This window comes from Lissotriton vulgaris, unplaced genomic scaffold (assembly GCF_964263255.1).
Source record: "Lissotriton vulgaris unplaced genomic scaffold, aLisVul1.2 SCAFFOLD_2772, whole genome shotgun sequence".
In the NCBI taxonomy this organism is placed as follows: Eukaryota; Metazoa; Chordata; class Amphibia; order Caudata; family Salamandridae; genus Lissotriton; species Lissotriton vulgaris.
In genome coordinates this window covers 240,206-253,503 of record NW_028250230.1, presented here as the reverse complement: position 1 = coordinate 253,503, position 13,298 = coordinate 240,206, and the positions used below count along the sequence as shown (strand labels likewise).

Here is a 13,298-nt window from a genome sequence, read left to right as displayed (position 1 = left end):
TAAATCAACGCATACTACAGTTGGGCCAAAAGGGAGCATAGATCCTTCCAGGGTTCTGGTAATGTTGCTGTTGGTGATTGCACTGAGAATGAGTGGTTTAAGTGGAGCCACTAGCCGGGGCACTCAATTGCAACCATATCAATTGCCGCAAACAGCCTAAGTTGTTTTACCAAGGGCTTTAAAGGATTGTCCTGTAATTTAGCTGGCTGCTCCACCAGAGCTCAGAAGCCTAGGGCCTCATTTACCCAAAAAGAAGATACAGCGCTGCAAGCCATTTGGCTGCGCTGAGCCGCGTCATTTTTAAAGCCCAGGGGTGCGTCATATTGACAACACTATGACGCATCCTTGTGCTTTGCCCTGAGCTGGCGCACAATTGGCTGCCAATGCGCCAGCGCAGGCACCCTTGTGCCATGTTGCAAGGGTGCCAGCGCTGTGGGATGTGGGATCATTGATGGTCTTATCCTCTTTCTGTGCGAGCTGCAGAATGCATCACACATAGAAAGAGGAAAAAACGAGGAGAAAAAAAGTATTTCACCTCAATGTGCCACTCTTATGCCCCCTCCCTGAGGTGACATAGGATTCTGACGCATTCCCAGCTTTACAAAAATGTGTAAATCTGGGAAAGTGTTACGTTCCATGGATGTTGTGTGGGAACACCCGCAGGTTCATGCAGAGAAATGCGTGAAAGGGGCCCATAGTTACAAGGCCATGAAAAGTGGTGCAGGGTGACTTTACGTGGTCTTGTAAATACAGGCAGCCACACTGCGCTGCCGATGCGTCGAAACATTGACGCACTTGTGGCACAATGGCCTTGTAAATGAGGCCCTCAGTTCTGTGGCTCATTTGTGCGCAGATGTGATCTGTGTTCAAGAGACCTGGTGTGAGAAGCCTTGGACTGTGAAAATGATGATGCTATCAGTCGCCCTGCTAAAAAATGAAAGAAAGGCCATGCCAGTGGAGGAATTGCTATTCTCCTTAGCACAGTTTATACCTGGTCATACAATTCCTGATTCATGTTCCAAATCTTCTACAATTGTTATTATTTGGTTGTAGGGGTATGCAGGGCTCGAAGTCAGTTCAGTATTTACTTGTTCATCTTTATCTCCCACCTGGCCCTACTTATGATTCTCTCCTCAGTTCTTTTTTTCATTCTATTTCTCAAAACTGTGGAAGGAGAGAATATTGTTAAATATGTTAATTGTGGGGGACTTTAACACTACAATCTCCAATTATGCTGTCAGCCTCTTTGCATATACGGACCAGGAGGAAGTCTTCAACATACCAAGGGGCATATCATCAAGGCGGTGCAATAAAATTATCACCGCTTTTGCGTTTGTTTTGTGGCCGAAAAGCAGCGATAATTTTATCGCTTTATCAGCAGGTCACGCTATCGCGTGAATCCTTGCCTTAGCGCCCTTTCCCTTAACGCCCAGCTTTGCATCTCTAATGAGATGCAAAGTGGGCGTTCCTTCCCAAAAGAACGGGAGAAATGTCGCTAGCCAACATTTCTACTATTATCTAGCCTCACGGTAACCTGCAGAGGGATAAGAAAAGTAGCGCAAACAGCGGTTATTGCTACTTTCCTTACGCCTGCTTTTCATCTGACTTAGCCATGATATCCAATGGAAAGTGGATATCATGGCTGAGTCTGCCCTGCCCTATCAGCAAGCATTCGCCAAATGATGTGCGATTATCGCTGGACTTCCAGCGATAATCGCACATTTGGCAGCTTGCACCTGGAATTTTATCGCCGTTGAGATAAGCGTTGCTGATAGCACGCTATCTCAGCGATAAAATTCAGCATTAGCGGCCGATAATTATCCTCGCGCTAAGTGCACTGCACGATAATTTTCACCGGACCTTGCTGATATGCCCCCAAGTTCCCTTCTCCCCCATCCTGTAGAGCTGATAATAGAGGTAAGCTTCACTTAGGCGCATTTAGGGATAATGTTATATAGTCGTAAATGGAAGATTGATCAAAGATATCCCTTCCCATTTCACATACAGGAGTGGTAAGAAGACCCCTTTGATCAATTACAGTCTTACTTCTTTCCCCGTGTTCAGTTTGCTAAGTAACCTAGAGATAGTGGACTCTCCGTGGAGCGATTATCAAATAATCTCTCTTAACATCAAGCTAGCCCCAGAGGAGTCCTCGCCCTGGGATTCTAAGGGCAGCACAATGCTCCTTACTGTAGTGAATGGGAACGTGCAGTGGAATAAAGATTTGGTAATAAACACTTCACAACTTAACGGTAATAGGGATTCAATCTCAGTGGCTTCCTTTGAGAAGGATATACAAGCCTTGGTGGCAGAACACCTTCTCCTACAAGGGGTGCATCAGATAAATAATACATCCTTAGAAATTGCCCATAAGGAATTCAGTTTTAACAAATGAATAAATTGCAAAGGCACCAATTCCTAGCCTTCTCCAGGGTAGGAAGGAAAATGAGAAAACTGCTTAAAAGAGGGCGAACAGGATGGAAGGTGCGAAAAAGAAACAACAGTCTGACAAGATCTGGATAGAACTAAGGGAAGCTGCCATAAATGATGGTTCCAGAAGGTTCTGGCATTCAATGAACACAACTATTATGAGGGGTATTTGGCCCAAAATTAGTTCAATCCCAAACTGAGAGTGTGTGGTCCTCATATATTTCGACTCTTTACTTAGCTAACTATCCATTGATGAGGTTCTACTTATCTTTGCCGTTATCCCCTCTGAAGGGAGCGATTTAGTAGGTCCGTCGAGTGTTCAGATTAAAAAGATTATACATCATGCGAGATCTTCAGGAGTTAGTGGCCCAGATCAAATTCCGTTAACTACTATAAAATTGGGAGGAGACCTTTGGACAGATTATTTGGCTGCCCTTTTTTCATTATTGTTATCGGTTAATTCAATTCCATCGTCCTGGAGGGTCAGTATCATCTTACTGCTACATAAGAATGGCTCTACTGTCCTTCCTAATGATTTCAGGCAAATAGCACTCCTTGACTCAATACAGACTTTTTTTAGCTAAGACCCTTCTAGATCATCTCCAACGTGTTCCGTTGGAGCAGCAAATATGTGATGTCACGTAATATGTAGGTTCCCACCATTCTTATTGATTTCTCCTTGATCTTGGACCGTGTAATTTTCCCTACTCTCTGGTGAAGGCTCAGAAATAATAAAAATCTTGATTGTCTGCTTAATCTTATTAATGCACTTTATTCGTTTACCTGCTGCCATGTACTTTTAGCGAACAACTATGATGAATCTCATAAAATACTGACAGAGAACAATCTTAGACAAGGCTGGCTGTTAGCACCTTTATTATTTTACCTCAATATTTTTGATTTTCCATTGGGTTTGGGTGAATTGGGTAGGGATGCCCCGAAGTTAGGTCACCGTAATATAGCCTCATTGCTCTATGCGGACGATGTTGTGATTTTGGATTTAACTGCTAGAGCACTTCAGAGTCATTTGGATTGCCTGCAGAAGGTCTCTGATTGTCATTATTTAAAAATGATTGTTAATAAGAGTAAAGTGAGGATCTTTTCTGCTGATTATAGAACTGGTGATTAGGTCCTCTGGACTTGGAAGGTGCTGATTCATATCTGTATTTGAGCAAACTATTATCCGCCAATCTTTCTGTGAAAATACACGTTTTCCATTTATCTGGGAAAGTGATGGCATATACTTACGCACTTCTAACACTTTATGGGCTAAAGGCCGCAGACACTTTATCCTTTCACTGTCCGTGTATAATGTAAAAATCCCATCTACTTTACTTTATGCGATTGAAATAATGGACCTGACATTTTGGAGCTTTCTTTGTAAAATCTGAAACTTAAGTACGCTTGCACCGGTTGAAGTCTGACGCTTAGAAATGGGACTCCCAGGTACCTATGTTAAGGGGCTACCTGCTGCCCTTCATTAGGGACATTTTGCTTAGTAACAAGAATCCCTTTAGAAGCCAACTTTGTTCAGAAGCATTTGACCAATGAAGGTCTACTAACTCAATGTTAAAGAATTTTAATAAAGCGCTACAGCACTTTTATTTGAATAGGGTTGAGCTTATGGCAACGCCTTGTTCAGTACTTTAGATCTTTCTAAGACATAGCATTAGGATTACTTCAAGGGATTTAGATATCTTTGCTTGTAGGGAAAAAAAGAAAAGGGAGGTAATTGTTGCTACATGCTCTGGGGTTTATCCCCACCCATATTTAAAGAGGAACACAATGGTTTTTCCATTGTTTCGATTGAACATTCTGCTGTTAAATATTATTACAGGTGCATGGTTGGGCGTGGCTCCGGAGTTCAGATTGTGTAATCTCCGCAGGGTTTTGGTACAAACTTTAAAGCATGTTCTCTTTGTATGCCCCACATTGTATAATACCTTTGATGTGTGCTGAAACCATTGTTTTGAAAATATGGAGTGTAATCAGCAAAAGATGCCATGCAACTTTTGTTTAACCCACTGAATGAAATCATGTGTTTTAAAATGTCAAACTTTTTTAAAAAGTATTTTAGATATACATTGATTATGTAATCTGTAATCTCTCTAAAGTGGATCTCATTGTGGCTCTGTATCTTATAAATAAATAGATTGAAATCGTTTGATTAACCCCTTCAGCGCGGCGCGAATTTTTGCGCTGTGTTGAAGGTTCTAATGAGCCTATCGGCTCATGACGGAACGGTTCCGTCATGAGCACAGCTCAACCGACGCTCATGATGGAACCGTTCCGTCATGAGCATGGAAGGGGTTAATTGGCACTTAGTCAACCATCTTGGAACAGTAAGCCAATGAAAAGGTATGCCAAAAAACATTCCAAGATGATCATTTGTGTGTGTGTATGTGGCAAAGTGGAATGCTTTTTATTAAAGAAACCACGCCACAGAACTCCACTGGACAGATCACAAATGCATCCACTTCACCTTCAGAAGAACGACGACCCACCAGCAACAGGTTGCCCGAAGAAGCTGGAACAAGATCACAGCCGACCAGCTCGCCGCCTTCCTGAGCCAGCACCCTCCGGCCAGCTCAGCGAACCCCAGCCAGGCCGCCGACAACCTCACGAAGTGGATCAGCAACTGCGCGGACGAACTCGCCCCACTGAGGACCCCGCCCAGCAGACCCGGCAGTAAGAGAGCCCCATGGTTCACCGACGAACTCAAGAGCTCCAAGAAGAACTGCCGAGCCCTCGAGAAAGCCTGGAGAAGGGAACCCACGCCGGACAACAGGACCACCCTCAAGCTCGCCACCCGGAAAACCACCAACTGATCCGCATCGCCAAGAAAACGGCTTTCAAAAACCGACTGGACAACAACGCACACAACTGCAAGGAACTCTTCAACATCGTGAAAGAGCTCTCCAACCCCAACGCCGGAAACAACGACATCACCCCTTCGCAAGACCTCTGCAACTCCCTCGCTTCCTACTTCCACAACAAGATCGCGGACATACACGACAGCTTCAGCACTCAACCGACGCACGCCACGACCGCAGGACCTCCACCCACCACCACCCTCCGCGCCTGGACCCCGGTCAACACCGAAGACACCGTCCACACGATGAACTCCGTCCACTCCGGATCTCCAACCGACCCCTGCCCTCACCACGTCTTCAACATAGCCGACGCTGTCATCGCACCCCACCTGCGGGACATCATCAACACCTCATTCGACACCGCCACCTTCCCCGAGAGCTGGAAGCACGCCGAACTCAGCGCTCTACTGAAGAAACCTACAGCAGACCCCACCGAGCTCAAGAATTACCGCCCCATCTCGCTACTCCCGTTTCCAGCCAAAGTCATCGAGAAGACCGTCAACAAACAGCTGGCCACCTTCCTCGAGACGAATGGATCCCTCGACCCATCGCAGTCCGGATTCCGTGCCAACCACAGCACCGAGACCGCCCTCATCGCCGCCACAGACGACATCCGAGCCCTGATGGACAACGGGGAAACAGCGGCCCTCATCCTCCTAGACCTCTCCGCGGCTTTCGACACGGTCTGCCACCGCACCCTAGTGCAGCGCCTCAGCAACGTCGGAATCCAGGAGAAGGCACTGGAATGGATCGTCTCCTTTCTCGACGGAAGAACACAAAGAGTCTGCCTACCACCGTACAAGTCAGAGGCCACCAAAGTCATCTGCGGCGTCCCTCAAGGATCCTCACTGAGCCCGACTCTCTTCAACGTCTACATGAGCCCCCTCGCGGCCATCGCACGCCAACACAACCTCAACATAATCTCCTACGCCGACGACACCCAGCTGATCCTCTCCCTGACCAACGACCCCGCCGCCGCCAGAGCCAACCTGCACGAAGGGATGAGAGAGGTAGCCGAGTGGATGACGACGAGCCGCCTGAAGCTGAACACAGATAAGACGGAGGTCCTCATCCTGGGCTCCTCGCCCTCCGCCTGGGACGACTCCTGGTGGCCCCCCGCCCTGGGCACCGCACCCAAACCGACGGACCACGCACGCAACCTGGGTTTCATCTTGGACTCCTCCCTCTCCATGACCAGGCAAGTCCACGCCGTCTCCTCGTCGTGCTTCAACATCCTGCGCATGCTTCGGAAGATCTTCTGGTGGATCGCCACAGAGACCAGGAAGACCGTCACCCAGGCCCTCGTCACCAGCCGACTGGACTACGGCAACGCACTCTACGCCGGAACCACCGCCAAGATCCAGAAGAGACTCCAGCGCATCCAGAACGCCTCAGCCAGACTCATCCTCGACATCCCACGACACAGCCACATCTCCGGACACCTAAGAGACCTGCACTGGCTCCCGGTCAACAAGAGAATCACCTTCTGCCTCCTTACCCACGCACACAAAGCTCTCCACGACCAAGGCCCGAGCTACCTCAACAACCGAATCAACTTCTACGCTCCCAAACGCCACCTCCGATCCGCCAGCCACGCCCTCGCCGCCGTCCCACGCATCCGCAGAGCCACTACAGGAGGAAGATCCTTCTCCTACCCGGCCGCCAAGACCTGGAACTCCCTCCCTGCCGACCTGCGCCTGACCCAAGACCACCTCTCCTTCAGGAAGAAGCTCAAGACCTGGCTGTTCGAGCAGTAGCGGCACCCCCCCCCCCCCCCCCCCCAAAGCGCCTCGAGACCCTACGGGTAGGTAGTGCGCTCTATAAATGTCTTTGATTGATTGATTGATTGATTGATTCTAAAATGGCCACCCTGCGTGTACATTCTTGCATTCGTGCAAAAAAATGGGAAGCCAAGTTTGAAAGTATTTTGTATAATTCATGGGAAAAAATGCACTGCTCTGGCCAACAACTTGGAATGGTTTTTGCAATAAAGTATAACGAAAGCAATCAGCAATGCTGCCTGCAGGCGCATGTCTGTACATACAATGGTGGCCATCTTGGAATGGTTTAATCCATGGAGCGTGCCAAAGCAAACAAAACATTGGCAAAGTCAACAGCCTAATCTGTTTAATTTGCCAATATTTGTTTTTATAAGTATTGAGACAAGTCCACACAAGGACAGATTGCTTTCATCAGGTCTTTTTTTTCCGCAGTCAATTTTTGATTGTCTGCATCTTGGTTGCTTCCTTTACCCCAGACATTTCCTCCTTGATATCACCGAGGAGTGGTATAAACCCTTTTAACTCTGTTGCTCAGACACTTGAGTGGCCACAGACTCCTGGAACTTTGACAAAATCCGATAAAACAGGGAGCTGAGCCCATGTCCCGCCACAGTTTTATTATTCATGAATTCTGCATCCCCAGGCGGTTGGTTCCTTCCTTGCGTGTCTGTTTAAACACTGCTGCAGATTCATCATTCCTAATGCAAGATGACAAGCTCCCTACTCTAGTTAATAGGTAAAAAATATGTTTTGTTAGTTCTCGTATGGCATGTGATTAATCAATAACTTAAGTGCAGTGTTCTTCTTGACGTGAATTTCTTGTGAAGTCTCTCTCTGTAGTTCTGCCCCCAGTACTGCAGCATCTGCCCCTGCGAGGGGGAGGGGGGACACATCAGGGGCTCTCCCTCAGCCTAAGGCCTGTGAATATTTGTGAGAAGTAGGAGGCTCTGGGTTCTGCCACATCTGCCATGGGGCCCTTTGTTTTGGTTCACACCCCTGAATGTCTGCCCAGTGCTTCCTAACGGGCAGTCTACTGCAGAACTGCTGACCCTAGCAGGCCACCATTCCTGTGATTTTAGTGATTCCCAGTGCGCCGCCAACTGAGACCTATATCATGAATATTCATGAGGTATGTCTATTTGCGACCCACCATTGAAACGCAGAAGAGTTTCATACAATTGAAATAGCAATTTCCTAATTTTGATTAGCAGGAAATCGCAATTAGGAACTCGCTATTTAAAACTTTCATACATATGTCCCATAGCGCCTACGTTTCCAGAATCCACGCCTGAACAACTGATCCGATACATATTTCTGCGCTGCCTTCTAGGGCTTGTAGTCCTGGTTTCATTATGAGGGGAACAGTACTATAAGTCCCAGAATGCAAAGGAGCCACGAGAACTGGCAAAACCAATAAGTCTGGCCTTGGAACGCCTGCATTATTTAATGAAGTGTTTACAGATTACTGAAAAAAGAACGAAACAAGCTATGGAATTCATTAAGTAGAAATGCCTTCACTCTCACTCTGGTGTTATATATCATAATTGGCAATAAGCACCTGACATGCATAGTCATTGCTGAGTTTACAAACATGGTACAGGGCTATCACACAGCGGTTATTTAGAGCCAAACAAAATGTCACACACTGCGGTAAGGAACACTACACAACAAAACCTCCTTTTCTGGCGGGACAATGCCTTTCCTATTGATATGTGCTTAAAAAGTACTCTTAAAGGACTTAAAAAAGCAGCTTGTTAACTCTTTCATTTCTGCAGCGCAATTTACGTTTGACCAGTGGCGTAGCAAGGGTGTCGCAGGCTCTACACAAGCAAGGAAAATAGGGCCTATACCCCTTAGTTTTGAAGTACAAAAGAGTTATAATTAGGGTGCGGTGGACCCCTCATTCCCTATTTACAAGGATGGCGTAAATAGGAGGCATTGCCAAAAATAAGACCAGGGAAAACCTGGTCTTAACATGGCGAAACCAGGAGAAATGCTTTATATATCCTCGTTTTTGCTGTTTCAATGTGTGCTGCATTGTGTAGCACACATAGAAACAGCACATTGCAGTGAATAATTGCTTATATGCAGGAAGGTGTCCCTTCCTGCACGTAAAGAATCATTTGAAAAATTACGATTTGCAACGTCTATGTGTGCTGCACAAAGCAGCACACAGAGAATTTATAAATTGCCATTCTGGATTGTTTATGTGCACGAATGGACACCTTCATTCCCTCAACGTAGGCACCCTTGCCGTATGGTGCAAGGGTTCCTGCGTTTGCACAAGGCAGCTGAATTTAGCGCCAGGGCAGGGAGAAATGCAGATGTGTGCTGTATTATTGTAAATTCGGGGCATCCCTGCGTTTTTAAAGTGATGGAGTGCAGCATTAGCAATCTTGGAGTTAACCCACAATGCGCCAATTTGTTATACATATGCACCTACATGGTTTAGAGCCTGATATAGATCTCGGCAAACAAGTTACTCCGTCACAACGGTGACAAATAACCTGTCCGCTTAAATATATATCACAGAGGATATAATAGGATTTATACTTTGGCGGACAGGATATCCGTCACCGTTGTGACCCTAAAACAAACTTTTTCCCTCGCCTGGTGTCCCCTATCAGCGGAATTTGTTCCAGTTTTAATCTAAACTACACTTAAAAGTATGAGTTAACAAAAAATAGCAACTGGGGATTAAACTGCAGCACTTGAGGAGGTGAAACAAATGTGCTGCCTCAAAGCTGCATGTCAGCGCTAGGAGAAAGGATGGCCTTGGAGGTGCTTTTCTGTGCGGTCAAACGTTGTAATTTCATTAAAGTTAATGTTTTTAAACTCATATTTAATCTAGTGCAAAAAAATATTTTGGAAAATTATGGAAAATATTAGGAGGAAGCAAGAGCAAATTTAGAAGGGAATCTGCAACTTTACGATTGGAACCACTGTACACTGACTTAGCCAGTGCTTAATTTGTAAAAAACATAAGTGAGAGGGCCCCAGTCAGGGGGCAACTTGCACCAACCACTGCCCCTGCCAGCGCTGCAGTGACAGCACCAGCACAAGAACTAACCATCACACTCCTAGCAGTGGTTAGGCAGTTCAGACTATTCCAGGCCCCTGAATTAATAAACAATTGTGTTTTGTGCTCATCTCTAAATTAAACAGACAGCGCCACCATGTGGCAGACTGTCGTAAGTGTTAGTGTTGACAACTTAAGTGGCATTGCTGAGCATAAGAAACCACCTGCTCAAATTAAGCACTGGTTAGCTTGCCTGCAAACATCAGCAGAAGCAGAATGCACACCTCTGGGTTCCTAGTGGTCCCTGAGACTCTTTAATGTACATCTGAAAGGGGCGATCAGAAGCAAGGTTTCTGCGGTCAGAACTAGCAGTTCCTGCACGTCACGCTGAGCTTTTCAAGCGGCACTGAGTGTAGTATCTGGGAGCTGCCAAACCTTCATAAAAGCTACAAACATGTTTGAAGAAATGTAAGTGCCCCAAAGACTGTTGAAAATATATGGAAAAAGGGAATTAAAAAAGTCAGGCACAACTGCAGCATTAATCTTATTATTGCTTCTACGGAAAATACAAACGCTTCCACTGAGCCATATGCCGAAGCTATTCATGAGTATAATATCAAAGATGAAAACAATAACTCACTGCGTGTTCTTGATGGATATTGACTTACTTTTCTGTTTAGCTGAAAAGTGGAGAATAGAAGTAGTGATGATAGCAGGGCCTGGTAGTAGTATCTTGGGAGCTTCTGGGTCAGCATGGAAGAAAAAAAAATGTTACAAATCAAAAAAGAGATTTCAAAAAATTATTTGTACTTACAACTGTTGAAAAAAGCTAGAAAAAAAGGTCAGATCCTGTGGCCACCAACCGCTGCACACACTCAAGGGCCGGGCGTAGTGGGGGTTGGCTGCAGGGTCTGTCCGTAGACCAGGACCTGCAGCACACGCCATGCTGTGCACAGCTAAAGGCCATGCACGGAAGTGGTTTAACTGCCTGTGGGAGTTGGGTTTAGTGCCTGGCTGCAGTGCTGTCCCAGCAGCCAACCCCACACTGCGCGCGGCCGAAGGGGTAGGCCTAGTTAGGTATGGTAATAAAATATGACTTGATGTTCTACAACAAATCCTAGAAATTAACTGGAAAAAACAAAGGTTAAAAGGATGTTATTAGTTAGGTATGGTTATAATATTTTATTTTAAATTGTAAAATTCTGAGAAATTCACTGAAAAAAACCAAACTTTAAAGTGGCGTCACAGTTATGTGAAAATATAACTTAAAATGTTGCATTTTAAACTCAAAAGACACTGAAAATTCATCAGTTTGCCTGGAGCAACTATAATTACATCCTTGCCATGCACTGCTTATTACCTCACAAAATACATCACTCATTACATGTTCAATGAAATCATTGATAATATAAATACAACATCTGAAATGACATAATAGATTACAACACTCTGCATGGCAGGGGTGCAAGTTATAGTTTTTTCAGTAAATATACACACACACACACACACATATTTGTATGTATTTGAAAGAAAAAAACACTAGTCTGTCAGCGCCAGCTAAAGCCGTCTCAAAGGCCAGACCTAATAATGGGATAGGATGGACCACTTAAGCAAGGCCCTGGGTAACTTGAGAGTTCGGAAGCAAGCCTGTTCCACCCTCGCCCTGCCCCCTCACCCCTCAGCTCTGATCACTTCTCAGACACCTGTCCTTCCTTGTCCTCTCCTGTGGCCACAGCTACAATTGGTTCGTACTGCCTCCTTCATATAGAGATTTGGATGCCAGACAATACATATCAAGAGGGTGAAATAAGGAAATACTACTGTGTAAATGTACCAAATAAAGACAAGCTGTCACCATGTGAAATACATTTCAGATCTCACTAGAAGCAGTTCGGCAGGTGTGTGAAACCCCCTGGCCTGCAATCCAGTGGAATCCTGTATAAAACATGCATAACTGGTCAGCCACAATCACGTGACCTGAGGCAAGCATGATAAGGTGGACTAGATTCTACTCTGCTACCAACAGCAATAACTTCTCCATTTTGTATTTTTTCCTGCTGTATTCTTAAAACATGTATTAAATACATTTTTTTTCTTTTCTAGCTACCGTCTACCCCAACCCTGCAGGTAGGACAATATTTTTAAATTTCCTTTCGGTTCAGTAGTTGCATTTATACTCTTGAGGTTAATCGTGTTTTCGGATTATTTCCTATGTGGTGTTGTTGGCATGTCAGACAACAATAAACACAAAATATGGCATACATTGGCTGGTATGATGCTTCTCACGCATGGCATGCATTATGTGATTGTACGCTTTCCAGGCTGTGGCAGCGCTGTGCGATGGAAGTTTGCTTCAGCAGCGTTGTATTGCACCGCCCTTGTATCGCGCAGGGTGTCCCTTAACGGCAACACTAAAGTCAGATTTACCAAGCCACATAGCGACACCTTGCACAGCCTTGCATTTCATTGTAAGGAACGCTGGTCGCATCCTCGCGTTACTCTGCCCCAGGGAGGCGTTCCATGGGGGGAACGAGTGTGTTCCATGGATGTCGGCGCATTCTCAGATATACCAAGACTGGTCAACCTGGGCGCACGTCAAAATGCTACGCCTTTCCGGGGGAGGCAGAACAAGGAGAAATATCTTTATGTTTCCTCTTTGTTTCCTCCTGTTTTTGTGCAGGAATATGTCCCTTCCAGCACAAAAGCAACCCTGCTTGCAACATAGGCTCTCTTGCACCATGGCTCAAGGGGGCCTGCGTTGATGCAAGGCAGCCGATTGTGCGCTAGCACAGGTAGAGAGCAGGAATCTGACGTCTGTTGGCCAATATGGCTCATTCCTGACCTCTCCTTTTCACGTAGCACAGTGCAGCAAGTTGTCTTGAAGCATTGCATTGGGTGAAATATTGTTTCATCTGCACCTTATTATTTATGGCCAGATTAAAGCAGGGTTCTCATTGCTCGTGTGTCCCACATTGCGTGGCATATGAAATCTGGAGGAACACAAGGCAGAGCCAGGAAGGCGATACATGGGTAAACAGTGCATGTTCCCTTGTATCCACCCTTGTATTTTGGCGCATTCCCAGATGTACTTACACTAGGAAACATGAGAATGTCCCAAAATGGTACGTCCTTTCCAGGGGAGACCTAACGTGGAAAATTATTTTTATTTCTCCTTGTTTTTTCCTCTTTTTAGGT

General features: G+C 45.7%; 1 protein-coding gene across 1 annotated transcript in view; it reads left to right on the top strand.

Moving 5' to 3' along the window:
- The window catches only part of LOC147663330 (MAM domain-containing glycosylphosphatidylinositol anchor protein 1-like), a 258,506-nt gene that overhangs the window by 42,019 nt on the left and 203,189 nt on the right, over nucleotides 1–13,298 (top strand). The window contains exon 3 of the mRNA XM_086950517.1: nucleotides 12,207–12,230. Coding sequence (XP_086806643.1) covers nucleotides 12,207–12,230 — 24 coding nt within the window. The remainder of the gene's footprint in view (nucleotides 1–12,206; nucleotides 12,231–13,298) is intronic.